The 19,662-nt window shown below is 45.0% G+C and overlaps 1 protein-coding gene across 3 annotated transcripts in view; it reads right to left on the bottom strand.

Annotated features, from left to right (window-relative positions):
• Positions 1 to 5,054: 5,054 nt before the first annotated feature.
• Positions 5,055 to 19,662, bottom strand: part of znf653 (zinc finger protein 653) — a 31,612-nt gene continuing 17,004 nt past the window's right edge. For 2 of the 3 annotated variants that reach the window (XM_060855096.1, XM_060855097.1), the window contains 4 exons: positions 18,228 to 18,339; positions 16,531 to 16,645; positions 9,742 to 9,841; positions 5,055 to 5,891 (listed from right to left, as the gene is read on the bottom strand). In XM_060855096.1, the coding sequence (XP_060711079.1) occupies positions 5,714 to 5,891; positions 9,742 to 9,841; positions 16,531 to 16,645; positions 18,228 to 18,339 (505 nt within the window). In that variant the 3' untranslated portion in view covers positions 5,055 to 5,713. The remainder of the gene's footprint in view (positions 5,892 to 9,741; positions 9,842 to 16,530; positions 16,646 to 18,227; positions 18,340 to 19,662) is intronic. The other variant, XM_060855098.1, reaches the window with a different exon arrangement.

Raw genomic sequence — 19,662 nt, 5'->3', positions numbered from 1 at the left:
TCTTCAATTGCCAATTAAGTTGCCCTACCATTATATTTGCGATGGTTAAAAAAAAAATTTAACGTTCATAAATGTGATGGCACGTACTCAAATGCAGGGAACATTGGGGCCAGTCCACAGCAGGTTCACCAGATTGATTCTGGGTGTGGAGGGACTCTCTTATCTGGAGCTTTGTACTCAACTAGAATTAAGAACGAGGGGCAATCTTATTGAAGCATACAAGATTTGTAGAGGACTTGACAGGGCAAGCTTATTTCTATTTGTGGAAGAGTCCAGAACATGGAGTCATCATCTTTGAATATGCGATCTACCACATAAGACAGAAACAAGGAGGAATCTTTTCTCTTCCTCAAAAGGTAGTGAATCTGTGGAATTCTTTGCCACAGAAGGCTGTCAAGGCTGGATCATTAAGTATAGTCACGGCTGAAATGGACAGATTTGTAATCTGTAAGGATTATCGAGATAAAGTGGAGTGGAAAGTGATCAGATCAGCCATGATCTCTCGGAGTAGACTCGATGGGCTGAATAGAGTGTGTGTTGCTGGAAAAGTACAGCAGAGGAGCAGGAGAATTGATGTTTCGGGTAAAGGCCCTTCATCAAGAATCCTCATCGACGAGCTGAATGGCTACCTATGCTCTCACGTTTTCCTGATCTTCTGGATTCTCTCTCCTGGACTATGCTGAACCACATCCCGTCGCTGCACTTCTCCCACACATTTGGGAAACAACGGACAGAGATTTGGGGCCAACACCACGACACAGCCGCTCCTGGTAACAACAGGAGGTATGAAACAGGTATGAAACAACAAACAAAGTGTACTTTCTTCGTAAAAATATTAAACCTCTGTTTGTGGCCTTTTGTGTTCAATCTCTCGACATACATTCATATACCACCACTGTCCCAGCTCGGTATGCCAACAGTCCGCGTTGTGTCAACATTTTTCAACTTTCAACGGAGGCTGAAGTACTTGAGGCTGTTTTTGTTAAAGAAGGTTATGAGGAGACCGAACAGAGACACAAAGATGATCAAAAGTTTAGATAGGGTGGGCAGTGGGAGCCTGTTTGTTAAGATGGTGATGGCGAGCAGAAGGGGACATAGCTTTAAATTGAGGGGTGATAGATTTAGGACAGATGTCAGAGGTATTTTGTTTACTCACAGTAGCAGGGGAGTGAAATGCACTGCCTGCAACAGTAGTGGACATGCCAACATTAAGGGCCCTTAAATGGTCATTGGATAAATATATGGATGATAACATAATACTGTAGGTTAGATGGCCTTTCGATTGGATTCACAGGTCAGCGCAACATCGAGGGCCTGTACTGCGCTGTAATGTTCTTTGCTAAAGTGACAGGACTGGGCATTACCTTCACATTCACACAGTGCCCCACAATCTGATCCTCCAGCCTCCCTGGAGTCATCAGAGGCCCACAGTTAATTCAGCCTCAAACTGCAGGAGCCAAAGGTGAGACCTTAACGCACTGTGGGGTTAAACTGTCCAGTGTGTAGACGGCTGGCGCGTGGGGAACGGTTACACAGCCTCTGTCAGCGCCCTCAGGAAAGGCAAGTGAAAAACAGAAAGGGACTCTGAAGTGGGAGTTCATCCATCTGAGACCTCATGACTTGCCAGCTGAACTGATCTGACAAATGTGCGTTTCCTAGCAGTACTTGCGACAGGTAAATTAAATTGCAATAGTACACAGCCCTTTGTACAAATGCAGTATCCCATTACTCTCAGTCCAGCCTAAAGGTATTGTCTGCTCTTGGGAGTACAATTCCACAGATACTTGTCTCTCTCTCTCTAGCACTTTGTCAAATTGTCTTTCTACCTGAAACTCTAAACACAGGGAATGTCAACAGTTACTGATGCATTCAAGTGAGCCCATGTACTTTCCAGCTTTGTTAGCTGCCTAGACCCATGCTTACAGAGCTAACTGCAAACCCAGTAATGACTCGCTTTTCCAATCTCTCGCCATTCAAATAATTACTATTGAAGGGTGCCGATATCAAAAACATGAGCAACACATACATAACGAGCATGAGGGCAAGAGGGAAGGACCACAAAATCCCAGCACTCGAGTTCTCCTTTATGCTGGTGTGAGGGTGAGAAATTAAATCGCACTTGAAATAGAAAGAACAAACCCAACACCTACAACTTACTAATAACAAAGAGCTTCTTAAAACTGTCATGTCCAAAGGTTGAACTCGAGTTTGCAACTCCAGCCACAGGCTGCTTACTCTCAACTCTTTTCCCAGCTGTCTACTGAATCGCACTCTGCCTGCTGTGATCTCTTTTCAATGTAAACAGGACCAATCTGAGCTACAGGGAGGGGCTGGACAGGCTGGGGCTGTACAGGGAGGGGCTGGACAGGCTGGGGCTGTTTTCCCTGGAGTGTCGGAGGCTGAGGGGTGACCTTATAGAGGTTTACAAAATCATGAGGGGCATGGATAGGGTAAATAGACAAAGTCTTTTCCCTGGGGTCGGGGAGTCCAGAACTAGAGGGCATAGGTTTAAGGTGAGAGGGGAAAGATATAACAGAGACCTCAGAGGCAACTTTTTCACGCAGAGGGTGGTACGTGTATGGAATGAGCTGCCAGAGGAAGTGGTGGAGGCTGGTACAATTGCAACATTTAAAAGGCATCTGGATGGGTATATGAATAGGAAGGGTTTGGAGGGATATGGGCCGGGTGCTGGCAGGTGGGACTGTACGTCTCTATGACCCTATGTAAGTAGCCAAACAGAACATATCATGAACCTCCACACTAGGGAATCGAAACACTGGCTGGGTGACAGCTGTGCAGAACATCGAACTTCTGCCCACAAAAATAATGTTAAGCTTCCTGTTGCCTGCCACTTCAACGCACTACCATCCTCCCCCCAGCCAAGATCAGGCTTGCTGCAGTGCTCCAGAGAAGCTCAGCACAAACTGGAAAAACAGCAACTCATTTTCCACTTGGGAACTCTTCAGGACTCAATAATTCTAGATCCTGAGCATGCTCTTCTACATGCTTTCCCCAAATCCCACACGCTAGGCCTTGTCGTCACATGGGCTGCTTCTACAACCATCCCATTGGCAGTCACTAATGGCCCCCATTAGCAGCTACTGATTCCACCCCGCCACCCCCCCCTAACAAAAGGCTGACCATTCCACATTGTAACCCAGATGGAAGCATCGCTACTGTTGCTCCTTCCCCAACTGCACCTTGAGCCCATGTACCAACCTTTTCCACAGCTACAACAAATTCTGATGAAAGGTCACTGGACCACAATTGTTTACTCTTTTCTCTCCACAGATGCTGCTAGACCTGCTAAGTTTTCCCAGCAATTTGTTGTTTTAAATTCAACCTCTTCCATTGGGGAGAAGGTACAGAAGTCCGTACACACGCACCAGCCAGTTTCAACCTTATTTGTTAGAATACTGAATGGACTCTCAAACTCTTAACATTCACCTGTACCTGTGTTTTAGTTTTTGCTGCACTTTACCTATTATTTACTGAGCTACGCTACCTGTGATCTGCCTGTATTGCTCCCAAGACCAAGCTTTGTACTGTGCCTCGGTACACGTGACAATAGATTCAATTCAATTTTCAGCACCAGCAGTTATTTTTAATGTTTAGAATGTATCATGTGATTTTGTTACCTGCTCCAAACCTCATCTCCAGACAAACGTATGCCAGGACCCAACTGCTGACATCTCACCTCCTCCCTCAGTCCTTTCCGATCAGTGAATGGGAGGAACAACACAGCTAATCTTCACCCCACACTAACCAAATATTTGCTCTTACATATTATGGTCCTGGTGATTATTCCTATTAGTGGCTCAGAGGTGCCAAGGTCAAACTGCATCTCTAAGTGTTAACCCAGCCAAGATCAGCAAACACGGTGCGTGGCAAGATTATATGTCACGCAGTTGACAGGGACATTGCTTTTGAAACCAACAGCCATTGTGGAAGGCTTCGATTAGGTTTTGAAAGGCTTAAACAGAATGACCACAGTGTAAACATTCTGACACTAAAATCTACTTTTAGTTACAGAGATGTACAGCACAGAAACAGACCCTTTGATCCAACCCATCCATGCTGACCAGATATCCCAACCCAATCTAGTCCCACCTGCCAGCACCCGGCCCATATCCCTCCAAACCCTTCCTATTCATATACCCATCCAGATGCCTTTTAAATGTTGCAATTGTACCAGCCTCCACCACTTCCTCTGGCAGCTCATTCCATACACATACCACCCTTGAGTGAAGAAAGTTGCCCCTTAGGTCTCTTTCCCTTCTCACCCTGAAACTATGTCCTCTAGTTCTGGACTCCCCGACCCCAGGGAAAAGACTTTGCCTATTTATCCTATCCATGCTCCTCTTGATTTTATAAACCTCTCTAATATCACCCCTCAGCCTTCGATGCCCCGGTGAAAACAGCCCCAGCCTGTTCAGCCTCTCCCTGTAGCTCAGATCCTCCAACCCTGGCAACATCCTTGTAAGTCTTTTCTGAATCCTTTCAAGTTTCACAACATCTTTCTGATAGGAAGGAGACCAGAATTACATGCAATATTCCAACTGTGGGCTAACCAATGTCCTGTACAGCAGCAGCATGACCTCCCAACTCCTGTACTCAATGATCTGACCAATAAAGGAAAGCATACCAAATGCCTTCTTCACTATCCTATCTACCTGCGATTCCACTTTCAAGGAGCTATGAACCTGCACTCCAAGGTCTCTTTGTTCAGCAACACTCTCTAGGTCCTTACCATTAAGTGTATAAGTCCTCCTTCTCCTTGTCCTGCCATCCTCCATATTTTTCACTTGAACATCTTTGCAACGGCAGCCCTTGACTTCCCAACGACCGCACAGACTTGACTATCCAGTGCACAAACTGGAACCCACTCATCAACAGACCCCAGCTGAGGAGAGACTGGGCCACCTGCCCTGTCACATGTGCTTGGTAGTCAACAGTAAAGGCCACGTATAAATCACGATCATTTGAGCATGGAACCACACTGAAAATAAAACACCTGTCGAATTAAAGAAAAAATGATGCTCTGGGTGCGCTGTTTCTTTTATTGCCATTCGTAGCGGTTTCAAAATTGTAAACGATGACCCCTTTTTCCTGCTTGCTAACCTGCTGCACATGTTGAGCTGGGCACGTTGTCCCATTAAGAGTTGTCTTAAAGTGGCCTAGACGGTTCCCAAAAGGCTAACCTTGATCAACCTCTTGGAGGTTAGGCGACTGGAGCTTGATCGGGTCACATTACTGACTGTCACTGCTGCAGAGCAGCCCCCATGAGATAATTCACCAGAGCACGGAGGCAGAAGGATGCTGACTAAAGGCAGTGTTACTGCCACCACCAACCACCGTGCCCCATCTACCCACGCGCAGGCACACAGGAAGTCAGGAACGGTGCCATCTAATTGCAAGTTCAGCATCACATCCACCTTTGGCTTCATCAGCAGTCGGTTCAGAGTGCACTGCGGAAGTGACAACATCCCCCTCAGCACAGTGATTGCACTGGCCCACGATTCAAGTAAACTCCCAGTATTCACCACCCGCAACTTCACTGTCCCTCGCCTGAAAATACATGACAGAGAGAAAGCTGAAAATAATATAAAATTTCATTTTCCATATAGTCACAGTACTTGCACAGAATTTACATGGAGTCAGGGACGGTTTGTACACGTTCCTCAAGTATTACGGCCATTGAAGTCCAGTAGCGTCACATGGTCTGACATTCGGGGTGGCTTTTTAACTTGTGAAATTTGACACTTTCCATTTTCTCGAACTTCTTCCCGCAGTATTCACAGGTGAAGTTGTACTGTATCTCGGTGTCGTGCTTCTTCATGTGCCAGTTTAGCGATGCCCTCTGCCGACACTGATAGCCACAGATTTCACACCTTCAAATACCAAGGGGGAAAGCAATTATCAACACCAGTCAAAAGATCACTGCCAAGCAACATTTTTTTTTAAGATTAGATTAGATTACTTACAGTGTGGAAATAGGCCCTTCAGCCCAACCTGTCCATGCTGACCCGCCGAAGCGCAACCCACCTGTATCCCTACATTTACCCCTTACCTAACACTACGGGCAACTTAGCATGGCCAATTCACCTGACCCACACATCTTTGGACTGTGGGAGGAAACCGGAGCACCCGGAGGAAACCCACACAGACACGGGGAGAACGTGCAAACTCCACACAGTCAGTTGCCTGAGGCGGGAAATGAACCCAGGTCTCAGGCGCTGTGAGGCAGCAGTGCTAACCACTGTGCCACTCACAAATTGATGTTCAGATTCTCAAGCCAAGACTCTTTCTCTCATCAAGGACGGAGCTTGTGTGGAGAACTCTCCTTGTCTTGCAAGGCGTAAAATTACATTAGGAGTTTTTTGCTTTTGCAACGCTGTAAAGGAGCCAGAGAATCCACATCGAAGAGTGCTTCCTGATAATCAGTCTTCAATTTGCAATCACCGTGCCATGATAAGCCCACCGTTTGCAGGAACTTGCTGCACACAAATTGGTTGCTGGCGCTACCTGCTTTACGTCAGTGACTACATTTCAACAGTAACTTAGTCATCAAGGTGCGTGGGACATCGCAAAGTGGTTGGAGCGCGACAGAACTGCAAGTCACAGACCTGAAACAGATTTGAATGTTGCCAGACCCGAGTATTCCCAGCATTTTCCGGTTTCTTTCTCCCAGATTTCTAGCATCCTGCTTGTCTCCTTTTTTTTTTACCTTTTACTTATTTTTCCTCTTTTTTGCAAGTCTACATTTTATCAGCTTGAAACAGTGCCCCCAATTTTCAATTGAGCCAATTTCATGTCCCCACCCCTGTTATCTATCTTGTGTGAACAATTACTTCTTGAACATCTCCAGTTCAAACTGATCCCCAACCCCCCCCCAATCAGCTGTCACTCAGTCATAGAGATGTACAGCATGGAAACAGACCCTTCGGTCCAATCTGTCCATGCTGACCAGATATCCCAACCCAATTTAGTCCCACCTGCCAGCACCCGGCCCATATCCCTCCAAACCCTTCCTATTCATATACCCATCCAAATGCCTCTTAAATGTTGCAATTGTACCAGCCTCCAACACATCCTCTGGCAGCTCATTCCATACACTTTCCCCTCTCATGATAAACCTATGCCCTCTAGTTCTGGACTCCCCAACCCCAGGGAAAAGACTTTGCCTATTTATCCTATCCATGCCCCTCAATTTTGTAAACCTCTATAAGGTCATCCCTCAGCCTCCGACGCTCCAGGGAAAACAGCCCCAGCCTGTTCAGCCTCTCCCTGTAGCTCAGATCCTCCAACCCTGGCAACATCCCTGTGAATCTTTTCTGAACCCTTTGAAGTTTCACAACATCTTTCCAATAGGAAGGAGACCAGAATTGCACGCAATATTCCAACAGTGGCCAAACCAATGTCCTGTACAGCCCCAACATGACCTCGCAACTCCTATACTTAATACTCTAACCAATAAAGGAAAGCATACCAAACGCCTTCTTCACTATCCTAGCCAGTCTAACCATAGGGAGGAAACAATTCTGGGCCATTACAGTGCAATAAACACAGAAATTGCTGGAAAATCTCAGCAGGTCTGACAGCAGAGTTCATGTTTGGAGCGGGACGACCCAAAATCTTCAGCTCTGTAGAAGGATCACTGGGCCTGATACGTTCACTCTGATTTCTCTCCACAGACGCTGCCAGACCTGCCGACATTTTCCAGCAAATTCTGTTTCTACTTCAGATTTCCAGCATCCACAGTTCTTTCAGTTTCTTTGTCTTCTGCGAGATCCCCCCCCACCGTCCCCCTGAGGGGTCATCAGAAACAGACCAGAGCTAATATGACTTCCTTCCCTAGCTCAAGGGAGGTAAGGGTCAATTTCAGGACTCCCAAATGAGACTGCCCAGATCAACACTGGAACTTGAACAGGAAACCTCCTGGCTCACTGGACTCAGCAACACCTCACCCACGTTAAAATACAGTGCATTTACTCCCAGAGGGAAGCCTCACGAGTATTCGAGCATCGTTGAGTCCCTAATGGAAAAATAATCCATCTCTACCAATGGGTTCTACAGCAGAAATTCCATAAAACAAAAAGCATTCTCCTACTTCTTCGAATTTATCCTTTACTCACAGAAGCATAAAGATAAGGTACAAGTTACCATGTACACAGTCCTTCTTATACCATATTTCATTCAGGTAAAAGGAAGGACATTTGGAAAAACAGGAAAGGTAGAAGGCTGACATCTTAAATAAAAGCAAATTGCTGGAGAATTTCAACATTTTGCAGAAATAATTTCAGACATGAAATGTTAACCCTCCTTCACAGATGCTGCCAGTCTTGTGTTTCTCCAGCATTTTCTATTTTCATTCCAGATTTCCAGCATCCGTAGTACTTGGCTCTTACGTTGACAACATTTCCCTTTCAATCCTATTTATCTGCTCAGATGAATTATTGCACAGTTGGATGAACAGAGCATAACATTTATAGATGTTTCCTTTCTCAATTTAGAAATGAACATTACCATGGTTTACAAACTCAGCAATTTGACCGTCTCGGTTATTATTGCTTTTCTTTGACGATTAGAACGATTACCCTGTCAGATATACTTTCAGTCCCGAGAAACCGGGCCTTCTGAAGTTTTAGTGGTTTACGTTAATGTTTTCCAGTATTAACATCTCGCTAATTCTCGGTTATAAAGTACCACTTTTCAGGGAACCAAACCATACTGTAGTAATCCCTCATGTCTGGGAGCTGGTAGAATAGCACCATAATAGTGATGCTACTAACCCAGTGGCCAATGCCTAAGGCTCTGCTGGAGTCAAATTCCATTGTGGCATTTAAATTCAATTAAATCAGGAGTTGAAAGATATCCCAGGAATAGTGGCTTACGAAATTACATCTGATTTTTGCGAAAAGCCACCTTGCTCATTAATGTCCTTCAGGGAAGGAAATATGTTACCCCTTGCCATGTGCATGGTTCCAGACCCACAACATTGGCTCTCATGCTCTCTGAAATGACCTAACAATGGCCACTTACTTCAACGAATGGGCAATGAACGCTGGCCTTCCCAGTGACACCCACGTAGCACAAAAAAAATCCAAAAAACTTAAATTGTAAAGTTTATATTAAGGACCATGTACAATAAAACTTTGGCACTAAGAGTAATCACAGGTGGGACAAAATTACAGAATTATTATGCATATGGCAAGGGGTGACAGATTTCCTTCCCTGAAGGACATTAATGACCAAGGTGGATTTTCGCAAAAATCAAATATAACTTCGTAAGTCACTATTCCTGGGAAAGTATAGAGCTCAACTCTGTCAATGGCGACAGACGATGCCTAATGCAAATGAATTCTTTTGACATCCATTGCAAGGCAATTTGTGTGCAAGTCAGAAGACAATGCAGGACAATAGAAAGTACAAGAAATACTCTTATGTTGCGTCTTTAGAATTAAACCCGTTTGAGATTGCATTTATCAGTACGAGCATTCGTAAGTCAGACGTTCGCCGAATGGCCATTCCTTCTACACTGCAAATGGTGTGTGAGCAAAAAAAAAGTTCCTTTTCCTAGTGACAGTTTTAATGCCAGATGAATGAAATATTTAACAAATCTGAAGACGCGCAGCTTAGTTGCCTGATGTGGTTCAAAAAGTGCCCAGTGAAGCAAACACACAAACTCAATTCATCAACCTGCCTTCCTTAAAGAGAGCTGTAATGCAACAAAGGACCTACTGGAGTGGAGTCTCCCCCGTGTGCATCCTTCGGTGAACTTCAAGGTGGTTTTTCCTTTTGAATGACTTCCCACATGTTTCACAAATAAAATCCCGCACACCTAGACGGCAGAAAACTGAAATCAGAACCAGCAGTTTTGAGTTCATTTTTAAGTCAAATCAGATTGAAAGCAACTAACTACATGCATGAAACTAGCTTGGGAAAGCCAAGAACATCCACGCATTTAACTTTAGTAATTCCAAGGGTCGAACACAGCAGGGAGACCAACACAATCTTCACAGTCCTAGACAGAGGTGTCTGATTAATTCAGATGAGATTAGATTACCTACAGTGCGGAAACAGGCCTTTCTGCCCAACAAGTCCACACTGACCCTCCAAAGAGTAACCCCACCCAAACCCATTCCCCTACTTCCTACTAATGCACCTATCACTATGGGGCAATTTAGCTTGGCCAATTCACCTGAATTTGGAATCTTTGGACTGTAGGAGGAAACCGGAGCACCCGGAGGAAACCCACACAGACACAGGGAGAATGTGCAAATTCCGCACAGAGTCGCCCGAGGCTGGAATCAAACCTGGGTCCCTGGCGCTGCGAGGCAGCAGTGCTAATCACTGAGCCACTGAGAGATGAAATGATCCACTTCTCTTCCCGGAAATCCCACATGCTCATCCTGCGGGGCTGCACATTCACAGCACAAAAATCAAACCTAACTCGTTCTTTCGCGGGACTCCAAACTCTGGAGCTATTTTTTTTGTTTCAGTCACACCACCTGCATTCAGTCTAGTCTTTTAAAACCCAGGCTAGATGCTGACTAGTCAATATTTTTGGAATACACAAACTTCTCCCCATCCCACTTGGCAGTTCCCCACTCAAACACAAGGGACAGCTTAAAAGAAAAATCACCTGGAAAAGCAGTAAGCAAAGTCTGCTTCGGTGAGGGCACTGCATCAGGTCAGAACATGATACAAGAAACAAGACTAAATCACTCTACCCTTTGTGCCTGCATCTTCAGTCAATGCAATTATAACTCATCTTCTGTTTCAACTCCTCCCCACCCTTTCCTAAATATTCCTGGTGTTATGGACCAGACCAAACCCCATCCAAATATTCAGTAGGCCAGACCCTAACCTGTTCTTATTTTCAAGATTAATGTAAGGTGTTGCATTCCGGATGCAATTCGATTGGTCAAGCTACCGGACGTAAAGCAAAACGCACTTTATTCACCCACTGTGGTTAAAGTACAACAAAGGATTTGGAATAACTGAAGAATAATAGAGAGTAACGATTAGTAATTAACTCTTCCAATATGGTAACCACCCTATTAACATACCCATATCAGACAACTTCAGAAAACAGACGGTCTCATACACAACTCCAGTAGTAGGAAGAGAACTCCCTGCTTTCAGCTATAACTGAGAGGGGAAGAAATAACTTCCACTTCTTCAAGACCCCTAACAGTAACTGCTGAAAGCTAAAGCTAAAACTCTTGTCTCTCTCAGAGCTTGATGACACCCATTCAGGCTGCTTCTATTGCTCCAGCTTTTAAAAACACCCCAAGGCCTCACAAGCTTCGAGTAGTTAGAGTAGATTGCTTGACACCTCTGTCATAAAACCTCTCTTCAAAATTAAAACCAGGACAAAATACACCTCTTAAAGCCACAGTATCAGCACTCAGAACTACTATCAGTGCCCAAGAATCTATCAACCCCAATCCTGAATATATTCAATCTTTTGAAGCCGACAATTTTGAAGATTCACAACACAATGAAGAAATTGCTCCTCATCGCCGCCCGAAACAAATCTTATCCTGAAATACCCAACTGCACAAAGCTGAATTTCCAATAGGGTATCCTGAAATGGAGATCTCAGCTGTGTCCTTCAAAGTAACTCAGTCCTTGTTATTTTTCAGTATTGGAGGAATTTGCCAAGCATAGTATTTAACTTCTGCTGCATCACCACTAGTTATATCAGAAATTAATGCAAATTAACAGCAAATTAAATTCAAATTTCTGGATGCTACATGATTTGCATTTCTGTGGCTAATCATGGCAGGAAGATTGGTACAGGGTTAAAACTGCACCACTAGAGATTACTGGTAGAATGTTTTTTTGACTGAACTCTTGGGACACTGTTGAACTCCAAGAAGTTGCACTTGCTGCCCATGTTCAACAACCCCAATTTGCGGAGCTGGTCCACTGCAAGCACATGAAATGATAGCTCGCTTTGGACGGCATTAAACCATGTTTACTTTCACTGACACATTCCCTCCACTGAAGGATATAATCAAACGAGATTTTTCTTGCAAACAGCAGATCCCTTTCATGGTCATTTTGCCGTGGCCCAAACCTGCAGATGACCAGACTTATTCAATTCCCTTTTATAGCTTATCACAATGGGATTTAAACACTGCAATCTGGTGTTATAACCATGGCGTCTCTGTGTCTAAGATCAGGCTGTACTACCTAGCATATTAAAGAATTTCATCATTAGGCGACTCAATTCACTCCTCTTCTGAAGTCAATAATGGGACACAGCTGCAGCTCGTACCTTGTCCAATGGTGCAGTAGTAGTGTCCCTACCTCTGAACCGAGACACCCAGGTTCAAGTCCCACCTACCGAGATGATGTGTAATAACATCTCTGAACAGGTTGATTAGAAAAACAGTTGTATTTTTCACACAAGCCCTGATGAGGACAGACTGATCATTTTATCTTTAAATCAAATTCTGACACAGATGAAACATGACATTTGTCACTGCTGAGGTACCAGCATTCTGACTTTGGTGGAACTTTAGAGAAAGATTCTGCATCCACATATAGCGTAGAAAACAGTTGAACAGGGAGCAGGTGCTGCACTTAGCAAAATCATTTGCCCTAGACTGGTTTCAGAAAGTGTAAACTCTTGCTTTCACTGCGACTACAGTGCCTGCAATGTTCAGACTCAGCGCAGCAGGTTGTATCTGCCTAGGTGTTAAGTTTCTTAAAATGCCCCTGCAGCCAGATGTTTGCCAACAGGTAGAAGGACTACTCTGCAAAGTCGGTTAAAGCTACACGCTTAAAACTTGAGGCCTCTGTCCATTCCCATGCATCACAGGGTCCCTCCAGTCGCACTTGTTAATCCATTCTGCAAGCAGCAACCCAGCTGAAGTGAAGAAGTAGGTTTTAATGTTATTATTTTGGCTGAAAACATTACTTTATGTAATGCTGCGACCAGGAGCAAGTTACCGAGCTGTCAGTCTCATTTTGTCAAAGGGCTCTGCTGTTTATACACTGCAGTCTCAAGTCTGATACTAATTGACCCCAGATGGAGTTTTAATCCCACTGTCCGGTTACAGACCTCATCTCTCCCCGGGCGCATTATGTTTTGAGGGACTTTGTTCCAATCAATAGTGTCATTGGGACTGACCTTTCATGTTACTGAGAGCTGCTACACGAGTCCATTTGTTCTCTCACTCGGCATTGGCCACGAGCTAGATTGGGGCAGGACGTGTGGAATGCTGCACGTATGACTGCCTGCAGGAAACCACCCTCCTCAAAAAAAACACTCCTGGCCAGCAGTGAACAAAGCTCAGGTAGGTGGGGAAAATATATCCTTGCAATTAGTCAGAATCCCACGGTCCCTACTGGAGCACACTCCCTGCCCTACAAACACGTGACAGCCTCACTGCTTGATGGAGTGCCTGCAGTCGAAAAGCAAAACATCACCTACCGTGATGCGGTGACTGAACCCGAACAGCAAAGTGCCCAGTTTCAACTGTGGCCTATTCGATTTATGATGAACTTTGATAAAGTGGTCATAAAGTAAAGCATGCTGGGAAATGGAAGCCAGCCTTGACTAAAGAGACCACGTCGATCCCCACGCTGCAGAATCCAGACAGGCTGCAGCTGCCCACAGGCAGTTTGCAAACAAACCCGACAGCTGCAGACTCTGCAATACACACCTGAAGTTGGACTTGAATAGGACAATGGAATGTTGCCCTCGGAACAATCAGGAATATCGAGTCATTCGCCAGCCACAGAGGCCCCTAGCACCTTGACTGGAAGCAGCTACGTGCACCTACCATAATGGACACCTAAGGGCCACCCTTCCATCAATGCGTCAACCCCTGGTTGGGTCTGATCGATCATGGGAACCAAAACTGACCAATCCGTTGGTAGATCCTTAAGACCCTCCCAAAAAGGTACAAAGATTTTGAAGGATAGGAATTGCTGTAAAACCCCAATCAGGGCAGTAACTCGAGAATAACCACTGAAAGCGAGGACATCGCAGAGACCCTTGGGAGAAGGCCACATGACATCACCGAGTGCAGCCCCAAGTTCTAGCATGGCGGTATACCATCGTACAAAGTTAAGTTAAAGTGTAAGATATTTTGTAATGTTTATTAGATTATAGTCTACTTTATTGTTTTAATATCAAATGTACAAGTGTTATAGTCTATCATTATCAAGAGTCGACTCACAGCCTTTTTGCTGAATATAAGAATTTAAAGAGTGTGGCACACACAACATAACCTTTCATGGAAGCCTTCGACTAACCCTCAGCCACACCAAGGCAGATCATGGAGAGAGTGGCCTCTTGTTTCATGCAGCAGCAGCTATCAGAGTCAGACCATGACCCACAGGCTGAACTCTGGGACCCACGATATTACAACCACTCATGCTGTTCCAGCTGAAGCCCTGAATTACACAGTAGCTGATTACCTACGTCAATGCCATTTCCTCATGCTACTCTCGCACTCCTCCATGTCACTGGCCTTCAGGCATCTATCATTCGCTATCTTGAACATGCTCAATGACTAAGCTTCCACAGGCCTCTGCAGTAGAGAATTCTAAAGATTCACCGCCCTCAGAGTGAACAAATTCCACATCGCTCTCTTAAATGCTCTGCCCCTTATCTCGAAATATTTAAAACAGTCTCGCTCCACGCTGACACAACTTCTCTAAGTTTCAGTCAGGTCACCTCAATAAGACAATATGGTCATCCTCGGGAGTAATCTATCGAACCTTTCTTGCAACCCAGTATGGTGAATGCACGCTCATCCTTAGATAACAATATTCCAGGTGGTCTCAGCAAGGAACTACAGAGGAACCTCAACTACTCAAACAACACAGATGAATGCCAGGTAACACAATTTAGCCAAGCACCTTACGATCTCACCAGATAATCCGCAATTCGCATAATCGAATGCTAGATAATCAAGATTCCACCGTACACATCTTTACTCCTGTCCTCAAATTCCCTTGCAATGAAGGCCAACACACCATTTGCCTTCCTAAATGCTTGCTCACCTGGATGCTGACGTATGTGAGTCAAAAGGAGGATACCTTAGTCTCCAACCCCTCTCTACTGAAACAGTACTCGGCCTGTTTTCTCGATCAAAATAAATAATTTCACATTTACCTGGTCAATTGGTGTAATCCATCTAAGTCCACTTGAATCCTATTTGCTTCCTCTTCAGAATTTACATTCCCAACCAGTTAGCAAATTTAGAAATATCACAAGTGGTACCCATATCCAAATCATTAATAGAAGGTTGTGAACCACTAATAGCAGTCTTCCATTCAGAGAATAAAATGTTTATTCCTGATCAATTTCCTCATCAATTCTCAATCCATAGTTGTACTTTCTACCCCCAATCCCATATCGTAATTTTATTTACTTATGTCCTATTGGGAATTCTATCGACAGCTTTGTGAAAAGCAAAACACACCATATCCACTTGTCTCTCTCACCAGAGGTTTACAAAATTATGAGGGGCATGAATAGGGTAAATAGGCAAAGTCTTTTCCCTGGGGTGGGGGAGTCCAGAACAATAAGGCATAGGCTTAGGGTGAGGGGGGAAAGATTTAAAAGAGACCTAACGGGCAACTTTTTCACGCAGAGGGTGGTATGTGTATGGAATGAGCTGCCAGAGGAAGTGGTGGAGGCTGGTACAATTACAACATTTAAGAGGCATTTGGATGGGTATATGAATAGGAAGGGTTTGAAGGGATATGGGCCGGGTGCTGGCAGGTGGGACTAGATTGGGTTGGGATATCTGGTCGGCATGGACGGGTTGGACCGTAGGATCTGTTTCCTTGCTGTGCATCTCTATGACTCTATAACACCACGTTATAGTCCAACAAATTTATTTGGAAGCACGAGTGTTGTACCTTCAGCAGGTGTTTTTTTTTCCCTTATCAGGGCCCATCAGGATCTGTGTAGCAGTTTGATAATTTGACACTTAAAGGGTAGATAATATGCTCCTGGTCTGAACCCGTTCCATCATTTTCTCTAAAACCTGGCCATCTGAAGACTAAAAACGCACAGAGTGAGTGACAAGGGCCTAATTACCCAATTGAGCTTTCCAGTTTAACCATGCTGGAAAGAACTCGAATTACCTTCATGTGCAATAAACTGGCACTACATACAAATCAGCTCATCAGTCACAAGAGAGTGCAGCTGGTGAGCAGAGATCAAAAGCTCACAAGAGCTTCCCATTGATGGTATTCTGCATTATTCAAGTAAATTGCAAGCTTAAAGAATATGCTTGCGTGGCTGCAACCTAAATTAGCAGTCTGCGACCTGCAAAAGGCAATTTTCTCGTCAGATGTGGTAACTGAAATCGCTGATCTAACGGCTGCGAAATTCAAGGGTCTTGTGGTGCAGCGGTGGTATCTCCCACCTCTGGGACGGAAGGTCCAGACTCCGGTTCCTCCTGACACAGGAGTCAGTCATACCGTGTCTGAACGGGCTGATCAAAAACATTAAATAAAAGTAACGGCTGAAGAGTTTTAGCAGGAACTTACCAGAGTGAATGATCATGTGTCGCCGGAGATGATTCGATAAGTAAAATCTCTTGCCACAACCTGGATGTGAACAAACTTTCGTTTTCCCCTTTCTGTGCACAAGGTTGACATGGTTCTGATCAGAAGGAAATTTATTTTTATTAAATGGGGCATCCAGACAAACAAGATAGATTTGGGATCTTAGATTTGACATTCTATATCCTTTTCTTACAATAAGAAATGATAGAATCTCCACAGTGCATTCGGCCCATCGTGCTTTCACTAACTTCCAAAGACAGTGCAACCTCCCCATCCCCACCCCCCTCAAAATCCCTTCAACCCTGCATTTCCCATGGCTAATCCACCTAATCCAGGACAACAGATCTACAGAGCTGAAGCACAAGTCCTGTTCCAGATCTAATGAGAGATTCGGGGAAATAAAATCATTTTTTAAACCAAATTTAGTGCATGATTTAATTAAAATACATCGTAAATTTGCAGGGAGAAAAGCTGAATTTGATTCAGAGCCACAACTGTACATTTACTTTCAGCGTACTGACTGCAAGTCACTCAATGGTGGGCAGCACGGTGGCACAGTGGTTAGCACTGCTGTCTCACAGCGCCTGAGACCCGGGTTCAGTTCCCGACTCGGGCGACTGTGTGGAGTTTGCACGTTCTCCCCGTGTCTGCGTGGGTTTCCTCCGGGTGCTCCGGTTTCCTCCCACAGTCCAAAGATGTGCGGGTCAGGTGAATTGGCCATGCTAAATTGCCCGTAGTGTTAGGTAAGGGGTAAATGTAGGGGTATGGGTGGGTTGCGCTTCGGCGGGTTGGTGTGGACTTGTTGGGCCGAAGGGCCTGTTTCCACACTAAGTAATCTAATCTAATCTAACCTGCACATCTTTGAAGGAAACCAGAGGACCTATCAGATTTTGCTGCCGTGGGCATTAAATTGTCATTTCAGATTTCACGGATATGGCAAAGATACCAGGGTACGTGTGCCAAATTTTGGGAACGATTTTGCTAACATTGGCCTTGACCTTCAAAGGTCTGCCTCCCCTCGCATTAATGACAAATACAGGGGAGCCTCAATTATCCGAATGTGATGGGCCGGCACTATTTCGATTGGATTATCGGTTATTCGATTAAATGCCTTTTCTCTGGGTCTCGGAGATTTTAAAATCTGCTCCCCGTTCAGGAGACTGCAGCAGGACACCGTACGCAAGCCCCCCGCCAACACCACCCCCTCTCTGGGGCAGCTGGATTGTACACCAACAAAGACTTACGCCTTTGTGGGGTAAGTCTCCATACAGCGCACACACATACACACACTTTTCTACTGCAACTTTTTGGCAGGTTCCACATTTGTCCTGCACAGGACAATGTTGGAGAGATTATCTGGGGGGGGGGGGGGGGGGGGGGGGGGGTTCACCCTTGTGTAGAACTCCAGGGAATGTGTGGGGGGGGGGGGGGCGGGGGGGGGGGAGAGCGAGTGAGTGAGGTCAGTCATTTGGAGACGGTGCCTGATTAATCACTGTAAACAAAAGACACGATGACTGTTGGAAACACGTCTTTGATGTAATGTTTCCATCGGGACCGCAAGATCTCCTTCGGATCATCCGATTTTCGGATAAGTGGTATTCGGATAATCGAGGTTGCTCTGTATTTGACAACTAAATCTTTCCAACAGGTTTGGCTTATTGCTGAGAGTCAGTACTTGCCTGGAAGCTGTTCAAAGTGATGTATACTTGGCTGCATCCCTCATGCGGACAGTGAAACAGCTGAAACATCCCGTCAGCATCAATAATGTAGCCGCCCTTTTTCCTCTTTGGTCTGTGAGAGAGGATACAGAATTTAAATTGGGTCCATTTCAGTGATGCAATGGAGGAACCTGTAACATGAGTTATTTCAGCAACAATGTACTGTGGTGAGCAATTAAGCCAGGTTAAGTCAGTAGAGCCCAGGTTGGAGCTCTGCTCTGAACGTTACTGATCTCAAGTTGGTTGACAACAGAATTGCATCATAGTCAACCACAAAATTTTCACACCTAATCCCACCTTTTCACACCGGGGCCTCCTCCAATGGAGTCAAAATACTAAACACTAGGTTTAGAAAGAATGGCTCTCATGATCCAACAACCAGATACAACTATTCCTGAGGACCAAGGCCCAATCACTATGGACGAGGAGATTTTAGAAATGAAAACCAATTGCCCACAAATGCAAAGGGGACTGAGGAGAAGCTTCTTTATTCCGAGAGCCAGGAGGGCGTGGAACTCACTGCCACATCAATCGGATGAGGGAAGTAGCATTGATGAAGTTAAAGGAAAGCAAGAGGGAGAAAGGAAAATAGAAGGACCTTTCGATGAGCCGAGATCAAGTAAATAGAAGATGAGAGGATCACGTAGAGAATAAACAACTGTGCAGACTGGTCTGCACGCTCTAAATGCTACATAATTCCCATTCTATAATTCGGGTTTAGTTTCTCCTGTAGGTGCATTCCAGGGCCACAGGATGGAGCTCAGCAGGTTGCAGTGATTCACACACATTATCTAAACTGGCTGCTGTCCTCACTGATTTCAGTATGAGCATGAAGCGTGGGCAATCTATCAAGGCACACTCAAGTTGGACAAGATTCACCGTAGACACTCCTGCAGCTATACTTTGTCCCTGCACCAATATAATGTACATGAGAACAGCATACGCATTAAAGGCTCAATAATTAACATCCATTGTTGTGGTTCTGCTCGCCGAGCTGGAAGTTTTTGCTGCAAACGTTTCGTTCCCTGGCTAGGGAAAACGTTTGCAGCAAAAACTTCCAGCTCGGCGAGCAGAACCACAACAACGGATACCCGAGCTACAAATCTTCAATCAGATTTTAAATTAACATCCAACTTTGTGGGACTAGACTCGTTGGGATAGACAACACGCAAATACAAAGCAGGTGCTTTGTGGAGAAATAGATGGCAGAAGAAAACACAGCAGGAAGCGAGGGTGCTGCAAGGACACGGTGAAAAACTCAGAGCAGGACAATAAACTGATTCTTGGTGAAGACTGGTCACCTTTGGAGGTTAAGGGCTTGCTGACGTAATAGGAGCATCAGGCGCTGAGCTACATATAGCCTTACAAAGGCAGGACAAATGATATGCACAAGTAG

This window comes from Hemiscyllium ocellatum, chromosome 45 (assembly GCF_020745735.1).
Source record: "Hemiscyllium ocellatum isolate sHemOce1 chromosome 45, sHemOce1.pat.X.cur, whole genome shotgun sequence".
In the NCBI taxonomy this organism is placed as follows: Eukaryota; Metazoa; Chordata; class Chondrichthyes; order Orectolobiformes; family Hemiscylliidae; genus Hemiscyllium; species Hemiscyllium ocellatum.
The sequence above is the reverse complement of the archived record's forward strand: the minus strand, read 5'-3'. Positions and strand labels throughout refer to the sequence as shown.